Consider the following 10,947-nt stretch of genomic DNA (forward strand, 5'->3'; position numbering starts at 1 on the left):
GAAAGTTTTAGAAGACTTTTAAGCAAATGGAGGTGAATCCTGTTTTGTTAGCTACTATTACAATGGTTCGGTGATGCAGGAATATTCATTATTTTAAATTCTTTTTTTTGAGCAACTTCAACAGTACTTGAAGCTACAGCAATTGTTTATTTTATAATAAGAATGAATTTTGACTATAAGATATATTGAAAGCCAATTTCTAAGATAGAGCGAGGACACTGTCTACACAAATGAATCAATCAACCAATACTAATTCATTCTTTACTATGTTACAAGAATTGTACCAAGCACTTTGAAGGAAGAAATTTGACTTTATAATAATTGTATCAGCATATTGAGTTGATCCATGTCTTAGGGATCATATTGTTCTCCAACACTGGATAAAATCACTTATTAATATTTTGATTCTGGTAGGCATCTAAAAATCACTGACTAGACCAAATAGCTAACACCTTCCCTTTTCTTTTTGTTACTTTCTACTCTATTAGTAGAGGAAATGTGAAGACTGAAAAAAAGAAAATGGTTATTTACTTTTATAAAATCAATAGATTTCTCTCTTTTTTTAGGTTTTTGCAAGGCAAATGGGGTTAAGTGGCTTGCCCAAGGCCACACAGCTAGGTCATTATTAAGTGTCTGAGACCAGATTTGAACCCAGGTACTCCTGACTCCAAGGCCGGTGCTTTATCCACTGCCACCTAGCTGCCCCCGATTTGTTTCTTTAAATAAATTGTCAAGGAATTTTGATGGGAGGTTCTGAGACAGAAGCTACATCTTGAAGTACATTATAATGATTTTCTGGTAGTGGTTTTACTCATTTCAATCATGCTTTCTTCATTTACCTAAGGGTTTTACTGACTACCATTCACATTGCAGATGTGAGCACAGAGAAGGAAGTAAGTGAATAGGATTCAGAGTTAATTAAGCATCACCATTAATTTAGTTCAGTTAAGTAGTCATAGAATCCATATAAATAATCTTATCAACAAGTGATTTTGAAATCCTTCAATTTCCTAAAGGCTTCCTTCACATCATTGTTCCTCAGACTGTATATTAAGGGATTTAGCATTGGAGTCACTACGGTATAAAAAACAGATCCTATTTTGACTACAAGCCCTGAGTTTTTAGAATTGGGAATACAATAGAGAAAAAGGATGGTCCCATAGAAGATGGTCACAGCTGTCAAATGGGAGGCGCAAGTGGAGAAAGCTTTGTATCTCCCACTGGCTGAATGCATTTTGAGGATCATGACAAAAATAAAAAGATAGGACAAAAGGATTATGATGAGCGTGCAAAATACACTGAGATCTGCAAAGATAAAAAGCATTATCTCACTGAAGTGTTTATCAGAACAGGAAGCGGAGAGGAAGACAGAATATTCACATACAAAGTTATTAATGATTTTAGTCTCACAAAAAGTCAATACAAGAATTGAATAGGTGAGAAAAACAGAGGTAATTATGCCCGAAGAATATGCCACAGTCACTAGCAAGCTGCAAAATTTTGGGGACATGGAAACTGTATAGAGCAAAGGATAACAAATAGCTACAAAGCGGTCATAGGCCATCGCAGCCAGCATGACTGTCTCAGTCACCACACAGGTGACTGTGAAGGAAAACTGTGTGATGCAACCCTTGACGGAGATGCTTCTGTCTTCTACAACTAAGTTTTCTAGTAATTTTGGGGTAGTTATGGTGGAGTAACAGAAATCCACAAAGGACAAGTGACTGAGGAAAAAATACATGGGGGTGTGGAGTTTGGGAGTGATCTTGATGATCACAATCATGCCCACATTACCCACCATAGAGACTGCATAGATGATGAGGAACAGTAGAAAGAGGGGTACCTGGAGCTTTGGATAATCAGAGAATCCTAAGAGTATGAACATAACACCAAAACTCTGATTCTTGCCAGTGATCAGCATGATTCCTGTTGGAGAAAATTAGAAATGAATAATGAGAAGCAAAAGAGAAATAATACCACTTTTCTTCCAGGAGTAACACTGTTCAATTTCTCAGACCAGTCTCTGGCATTTCAAAATATTTCCATATGTAGCTTTAATCCATCTTTATCTTTTCCTCTGCCTCTTCACTCATTGGGTCTACAACTTTAAACTTGTTAACTAATATATTCTTTATATACCCTGCTCCAAAGTATATCTTCTGAGGATATTTTTCCTTAATTTTCTGGTTTCTGATGCACTACTGTGACCAATAATTGGTATTTCATAATTTTAATAAACTGTCAAATTTTTATTTTTCAATTCTTTGATTCTCTCATGACCTATAAAGGACAAAAAATGGAAATCCTAGCACAACCTACCTTTTCTTGTTTCATATTAAGTGTTTTTAACATTATTGTCATTTATTATCACTTAATGATGTTTTTTGTCCTTCATTCTCCAAGAAGACCAAGACATCAAAGCAGAGATTGCACAAAAGGCACATGAATTGGATTTGAGTGAGGCGGGTGGTGCTGAGTCACCAGCCCCACTTTCTCCTCCGAGCCATCTAGATCCAGTGACCAGATACGAATCAGGAAAACAGGAGATGGCATTGGACGTGAGGCAATCAGGGTTCAATGACTTGCTCAGGTTTGCACAGATAAGTGGCAAGGTCTGAGGTCAAATGCGAACTCTGATCCTCCTGACTCCATGGCCAGTGCTCTATCCAACGAGTCACCTAGCTGCCCTATGATCACTCAATACATTGATGGGGAAAGAAAAATTCTTTGCAGTATAAGAGTTCTTTAAAAATGCTATTAGAGAGTTACCTGAAGCTTTCAGTTCCTTTGCAGTCATGTCCAAATATTCCAGACCCTACCTGAAGTTTTCTTTGCAAAGAATACTGGAGAATATTTCTGTTTCCTTCTCCAGATCATTTTACAGATTAGAAAGGAAAGCAAATAGGATTAAGTGGATTGCTTGCTAGTGTGTAAGGCAGACTTTCCCAATTCCTAGTCAGGATTCTTTCCCCAGTCCCACCTAGCTAGTCTTGAACTTCAGTCATTTTTTTCTCAATCTTATTACCTGAAGCCCAAGGTGAGTAAATGAGTTGTCAAAGGCAATTTAATTCAGACACTCCTCATCAAGGTATTAAAAAATTATTGTTGTTTGTCCTGTTTGCTTAAAGAGAATCATGACATCAGGCAGGTGATGCCATGACATTCAAGTAAATTGGACTTATGTGAGGGAAGGCTGCGTCAAGTCACCAGTCTCACTTTATCTTTTCGAACCATCTGGTTCCAGTGACCAGATATAGATCAGGATGATAGGAGATCATCCTGAATGCAGTGGGAGTTCTTGACCTTCTTAATTTAGCCTTTTGCAGGTCTCAGTTTGACTGAGGCAACACCTATTCAGTGATCGAAGCTAGGTGAGAAGGAAATAAAGCAAAGTCTCTTTCACCTAGTCAAAAAAAAAAAATCAATCTGGACAAGGAAATATCAGTTTCTGACAAAAAAAACCCCAAAAAACAATTGCCATGTTTAGTCACTCCAAGTCGATCATAGATCAAACACTGAACAAATGAGACTTGACCTGGGACTTACTGTTGGCCACTCAAAGAGAGTAAGAGAGGATTTATTACATACATGTATTGTATAGACATGATACATCCATGTGTGAGTATATAATATGTATGAAGTATGTAGATGTAGATATGAATGTGTGTGAATTCAGGATATTGAAGAAAAATAAACTCAAAAAAATAAAAAGTGCGCACACCTAAGCTAGACCTCCCCCCAAATCTTCCTTCATATCCATACATCTTTCTATTTTTTTTTTAACTATTTCTTCCACATTTCTGGTGTCTTTAAAGAATTTGTAGACCTAGTAGTATTTAATACACATTTATAAGTTTATGATTTATTACCATAACTAGAGGTTGAAAATTGATGGGTCAATCTAGTTTAGTCCCTCATTTTATTTAAGAGGATACTGAAGCACCAAGCAGTTAAATGACTCATCCAAGATCACACAGGAATTAAACAAAGCAGTTCTGTGTCTGACATGGAGCCTCTATGTCTATATCTGATCCTCATTCCTTATACTATGTCTCAACTTCAAAAACATTCATTTTTAATCATAGTAATCATTATGCTTCAAGTTATAGTCAAAGTGAAGCAGACTAAGAGAATTTTTAACTTATCATTCATCCCTCTCAATAAACTTGCTAACCAAAATTCTGCGTTTCCACCTCCAATTATGTCTCTACTACTTGTACCAGTTTTTGCCAAGTGTCCATTCTTTAATACTGTTAAGACAATGCATATTCTTGGTTCCAGACTTTTGCTGTCACCATACTCAATTGCCTCAATGACCTCTTTCTGCTTTTCTTATTGTAGAAATATTTGTCTTTCCTACTTTTTGAAGCATTCTTTATACATTCTCTATCCATTGAATATCTCTGTATATCTCTCCTCTCAAAACTGTAAGACAACTTTTTTCACAACTATTAGTTTTTTATTTTTTTTGTATTAATATGAAATTCACCTTCATCACATTGATAATGAACTCCTTGACATCAGGGAATGAGTTTTTTCTTTTTTCTTTTATTTTTTTAATAACTAAAGTCTTTTTGCATTTTGAAGTGATAAACAGACAATTATTGAAAATAAGTATTAAAAGGAAGATAAAGAAAAATATCATTGGAACCTGCAGGTCATCTCATCTACAGAGTCAGTCTATTACACTTTAAATAAACTTACTTTGTTCAGAAAATTTGACCTCAAATTTAATTTCCATCTCAGTAATTTCTTCCTCAGTACTCCTCTTTATTCGAAAAAGTCATGATTCTTCCCTTTCTGTCTGTCTCATTTCACCATTTAATGTATCCCTCATACTTGCCCATACTGAGGTTACTATAGACTTCTAAAACATTTATACATCTCAATCAACTGCTCCAATGTTGTCAGATTTTTAATTTGATTACAACCATGTGGTTTTTAGGTCTTATACTTTTATGTTATTCTGAAAATCAGGAGAGAACGCTAAAATTAACTATTTTCAGAATATATTCTTAATAATTATAATTTAGGATTAAAGAATTTGATTACTGTGTTATCTATGAAATGATATATTTGGGGACTCAAAATGGATTCCATAGATAAAGGGAGTTTCAGACATGTAAAAGACTTCCACTGATACAAATTCATACTTTTTTTTGTAATTTATGACTTCAGATAATTCTTGACAAATAGACAGTTTAACTCAACTATTGCCACCACTCCCCCCCTCCATCTTTTTATTCAGATAGAATGTTTCAGAGGGAGAAATTGATAACCTCTTTTTGATCTCTATTAAATTAAGTGTAGCTTTTCTTACATACCTTGCTCTAAAACTTTTGCAGATAATCCTATGCTCCTCACCTACAGGCATTCATCATTTCTTTCAGTTTCTGTAAGGTTGATTGTTATTACCAGTAGACCTTTAACAATTACTAAATTCTATTAATTTTGATCTTTGTATGTACCTGCTCATCTTCTCACATGTACTAAAAACCTCCTCTGGGAAGTGACATTGTCTTAAACTTTCTAAGTAGTCTTTGGAAAGTAGGTTCTAATACCCACTAAGAGTCATAGAAATTGGGTTCCCTGCATAAAAAATGGTAAACAAAAAGAGAATGATCAAAAAGAGGAGGAGGAGGAAGAGGAGGATGGGGATTTAAGATAACCTCACCTAATCCTTCCTTTTTGACAGGTCTTTTCTGATTCATCTTTCATGGAACTTATGAAAGTAATCTTCAACTTCTAGCAAACCAAACAAAAACAAAAACAAAAATAAAAAGACAAAAACCAGAAAAAAAGTTTCTGGTATGAAATTACTAGACATATATACTCACCAGAACATAGATTCTCTTGGATACTTCATTTTCTAAATTCATTACATAGATAGCATATTTTTCTATATTTTAATTTCATGTTTAGATGATTGCTTGACCCCTCAGAAAGAATCAAAATAAGAATTAATATACTGGTATACCTTATTAAAAGAAAATATGTCTTTTTTTTCACTGAGAGGACAAGAAAAATGTGGTTCACTTCATTTTACAGCAAAGCTGAGTCAGAGAGATGTCCTATTCTATCTGAAATCTGAGTATTGTACTTATGCTAAAAGTTCTTACATTTGCTTCCAAGACTATTGGGACTCAGACCCTAGAGGCTCTGTACTGACCTCTGAAGTAATTTAGAAAAATGTCTCCACTATAACACTGTCAGTGAATGGAATTTTCTAAAAATCAAATTTGTCATACATGAGAATATTTCCCACCTTCACAAATATTACCATTAATTTCCCCTAAGATTATACAATATACAATTAGATGTACAATATCACATAAAACAATATCTTAATAGATGCCTATTCTGAAAACTTAATAAGTATTTCTTAATTTCACTTTGTACCAGTCAATAAAAACAATTTAAAAAGTAGGTTTTGAGAGGTAGGATTTTTATCTTTCTCTAGCTCGTGGAGGCATAATTATACTTGATGATGCAATATCACCCAATCCTTAGGCAAGATGATGCTACTGTGACCACTGGACATGAGTACTCCTGAGCTCATAATGCTATCCCCTAAACTAGACATCCTATGTAATCTCATAGACCTTTCATTCCCTACATGTATAATGTGAAGATAACCCTAGTCAGTTATTTTTTTAATTTTAAAACCAATTTTATTTTTCCAGGTATTATATTCTTCCACTAGCTTTGCATCTTTTCCATTTTTCATTTTATGGTCTTTTTTAATTGATATTTTATTTTTCCAGATACATGTAATAAAAGCTTTTCAGCATTCATCCATATTCAAAGGAATGGTAACTTCCCTCATATCAATAGCAACAAACAGTCTTTGTACCAGAGAATAGATGATTAAACTCATTTTCCACATCTTGGTGGAATACTGGGGGACTATGGAACTATGATAATTTAATGTCCAACATAATTGCTCAGTTGATTGTTTTTCTTTGCTTTTTTGGGAGGAGTTAATGTGCAGTTTATTCCTTTTATTCCCCATAATTTTATTTTTATTTTCATTTCCAGATTCTTTCCCTTCCACGATATCTCCCTACTTTTTCAGAAAACTATATATTTGATACCCATTATATATGTGTGTATGTGTGTGTGTGTGTGTGTGTGTATTCACACACACATTCATGTTTAGTCTATTTCTACATCAGCCATGTTCCTAAAAACATTTAGGAAAAACAAAGGAAAGATAAAAAAATTCATCCATATTTATATGAATATATTTTTAAGCTACATAATTTCCTTCCACCCTCCCTTCCAATGACCCTCTGCTCAGCAGCAAGCAGTCAAGTGAAAATTGCACACAGACATTTGAGTTAACACATGTTGACAAATTAGTCATTTTCAGTATGTGGTCTCAAAAGAAGATGCAGAATTTCTAATTTACTCTGGCTCCTAGAAGAGACAGAACTGCACTTCCTCCTGTACTATCCTCCCCCTGATATAAACATTCAAGTAAATGCATAAATCAAGTAAAATATTTCTTTATATTCATTACTTTTTAAAAAAGAATTGAAACTAAATAACTTAAATTTAAATGAGTGAATCTAATAGAAAATCATTGATATAATCATAATTATGTCCAAGAAAATGATGATAATTAGACATAATACCAAAATTTTTGTCATGCAGTCAAGGTAGTTTTAAGGAGAAATTTTATATGTCTAACTGCCTATATGAATAAAACAGAGAGAGGAGATCAATGAATTGTGAATGAAACTAAAAGAAAAAATTAAAGATCACCAATTAATTATCGAATTAGAAATTCTGAAAATCAAGGAAAAGATTAATAAAATTGAAAGCAAGAAAACCATTGATCTCATAAACAAAACTACAAGTTGGCTTTATGAAAAAGTCAATAAAATAGATAAATTTTTGGTTAATGTGATTAAAACAAGAAATAAAATGATCAAATTACCGGTATGAAAACTGAAAAGAGTGAACTAACCATCACTGAGGAAGAAATTAAAGAAATCATTCAGAGCTATTTTGTGAACTGTATGCCAATAAATTAGTAATCTGAATGAAATGAATGAATACTTACAGAAATACAGACTGTCCAGATTAACAGAAGAGGAAATAAAATATCTCAATAATCTCATTTCAGGAATAGAAATTGAAGAACCCTTCAATTTTCAATTCTTTACCACTGCAAAAGGAGTTACTTATCAATATTTTGGACTCTGTGGGATTTTCCCCAGTTTTTATTATTTCTTCTGGATATAGGCCAAGAATTGGAATTGCTAGGTCATAGAGAATGAACAATTTCATTGCTCTTTGGGTATAGTTCCATCTTACTCTCCATAAAGGTCGGATTAGTTCTCAACTCCACCAACAATGCATTAATGTCCCAATCCCCCCACAACCTCTTTGACATTGATCATTTCCCCTTTTTGTGATCTTAGTCAACCTGATGGGTTTGAGGTGATAACTCAGAGTGATTTTAATTTGCATTTCTCTAATCAATAATGATTTGAAGCATTTTTTCATATATAGCTTTAATTTCTTCATTTGAAAGCTGTGTATTCATATCCTTTGACCATTTATCAATTGGGGAATGACATAAATTTATAAATTTGATGCAGTTCTCTAAATATTTTAGAAATGAGACTTTTATCAGAACTCCTAATTGTGAAAGCTGTTTCCCACCTTTCTTCTTTCCTTCTGATTTTAACAGAATTGATTATATTACTGCAAAAAGTTTTTAATTTAATATAGTAAAAATTCTTCATTTTACAATTTATAATGCACTGTATTTCTTCCTTGGTCATAAATTTTTCCTCTTTCCATTCATCTGATAGAGGAGTATTTCTTGGTCTATTCATTTTTCTTTTCTTTATGTACCCATTTTGGCCTTATTTTGGTATATGGTGTGAGATGTGGGTCTATGTCTAGTTTTTGCCATACTGTTTTCCCAACAATTTTTGTCAAATAGAAGTTCTCTCAGAAGCTAATGTCTTTCTTTTTGTCAAACAGTAGGTTACTGTAGTCATTTACTACTGTTTCTTTTGAACCTATCCTAATCCACTGATCCAATACTCTGTTTCTTAATCAGTACCAGGCAGTTTTGATGACTACTGCTTTAGAGTATAGTTTTAGATGTGGTAGAGCTAGGTCATCTTCTTTTACATATTCTTTTCATCAGTTCCCTTGTGATCCTTGACCTTTTGTTGCTCCAGATGAATTTTGTTATTTTTTCTAGCTTGATATGATAATTAGTTGGCAGTTTGATTGGTTTGACACTGAACAATTTAATTTGTATAGTATTGTCATTTTTATTATATTGGCTCAACTTAACCATGAACTATTGATAATTTTCCAATTATTTACATCTGACTTTATTTGGGTGAGAAGTATTTTATAATTATGTTCAAACAGTTTCTGGGTTTGTCTTGGGAGGTAGATTCCCGAGTATTCAATGTTATCCACAGTTACTTTAAATGAAATTTCTCTTTCTATCTCTTGCTCTTGGTTTTTATTGATCATATGTAGAAATGCTGATGATTCATGTGAGGTTTATTTTTATATCCTACTATTTTGTTGAACTTGATAAATGTTTCAAGGAAGTTTTTAGGTGATTTTTTCTGGTTCTAAGTATAACATAATGTCATCTGCAAAGAGTGATCCATATTTTGCATCCACATTGCCAATTCTGCATCCCCAACCCCAATGCAGACTGCAGACTATGAGTCATGGAGCATCATTGTAACAGGTAAGACTTGGTTGGGCTGCACCAAAGTGGCCAAAACACAAAAATTTAAGATCTCAATGAAGAAAGTCAGTGACCAATCCCCTAGACCCCAGCGTGATAAAACTTGGAACTATACCTACTGTGCTCCAGAACTAGACTTCAGCCTTCAAATTTCAAAACAAAACAAAGCAAACAAACCAAAAGCAATGAGTCCTACAGAAATCTGCTGTGGTGACAGGGAAAAATCAAAATGTAGGAAAGCAGTGATAAAATACCTACTTGAAAAGCCTAAAAAGTGATTATGAATCAGTCTTAAATAAAAAAAAAACCATTATCTTCAAGAGCTCAGAAAGTACCTTAAAAACCAAATAAGAGAGGTAGAAGAAAAATTGGGAAAAAGAAGTGATTTATGCAGGAGAACTATTAAAAGATTGAGAATGAAGACTACCTATAAAAGTAGAGTTGGCAAAATGGAAAAGGAGATAATAAATCCTTAAAAAAAATTAGTGCTGCATGACTGATTCTTTATTACATCAAGAATCCATCAAACAAAATTAAAACCATAATAAGAATTGTAAAAAACAGGAAATAGCCTCTGAGTTCACATACAGTTGTAGATCTCTTGTATTATGAACCTTAGGATATTAAGACTCCTAGGATTAAATTCAGGATTTTATCACTCCATAGACTAAACCTCTCAATTACATTTCTTCAGAGAACCATTGTTTCAGACAAGTCTTGTGGTTTTATATCATTAGCACAACATACATTTTTTTCCTGCATACATTTGCTCTTTCCATTCTCCTTGCCTTAACACCTTCACTTTTTTCTCTATATATCTAATTTTAACCCTTCTGAAAGGATTGCTCAGATCCATCCTATTAAAAAAACCTTCCAGAACACTTTCCTCTCTGATGATTCCTTTTCTCTCTCAATACCTGAAACCTTTCATGTGTGTGAATGTGTGTGGATGTGGTATATGTGTGAGAAAGAGACATGTCTATGCTCCTGGTATTCAAAATAAAAGTGATATGAACATTTTCATGTCTCATTTGCTCATTAGATTGTGAGACCCTCAATGTCATATGGTCTGAATGTCTGTTTTCTTTCCCCCAAATGATAAAAACAATGACTAGCAAATGGAAAGAGGAGGAAGAGAAAATCATTAGGAATGCATGTAATAAGAAGAAAGAGGCAATTTTGTCTTCTCTTTGCTTTGTCTTAAACAACAG

The 10,947-nt window shown here is 33.5% G+C and overlaps 1 protein-coding gene across 1 annotated transcript; it reads right to left on the minus strand.

The window, feature by feature from the left end:
• Window positions 1-979: 979 nt before the first annotated feature.
• Window positions 980-1,921, minus strand: LOC141519620 (olfactory receptor 5D18-like). The gene has a single exon (XM_074231809.1). The coding sequence runs from the start codon at window positions 1,919-1,921 to the stop codon at window positions 980-982; it is 942 nt and encodes a 313-aa protein (XP_074087910.1).
• Between the last annotated feature and the right edge of the window lie 9,026 nt (window positions 1,922-10,947).

The sequence above is a fragment of the Macrotis lagotis genome, chromosome 3 (genome assembly GCF_037893015.1).
Source record: "Macrotis lagotis isolate mMagLag1 chromosome 3, bilby.v1.9.chrom.fasta, whole genome shotgun sequence".
NCBI lineage: Eukaryota > Metazoa > Chordata > Mammalia > Peramelemorphia > Peramelidae > Macrotis > Macrotis lagotis.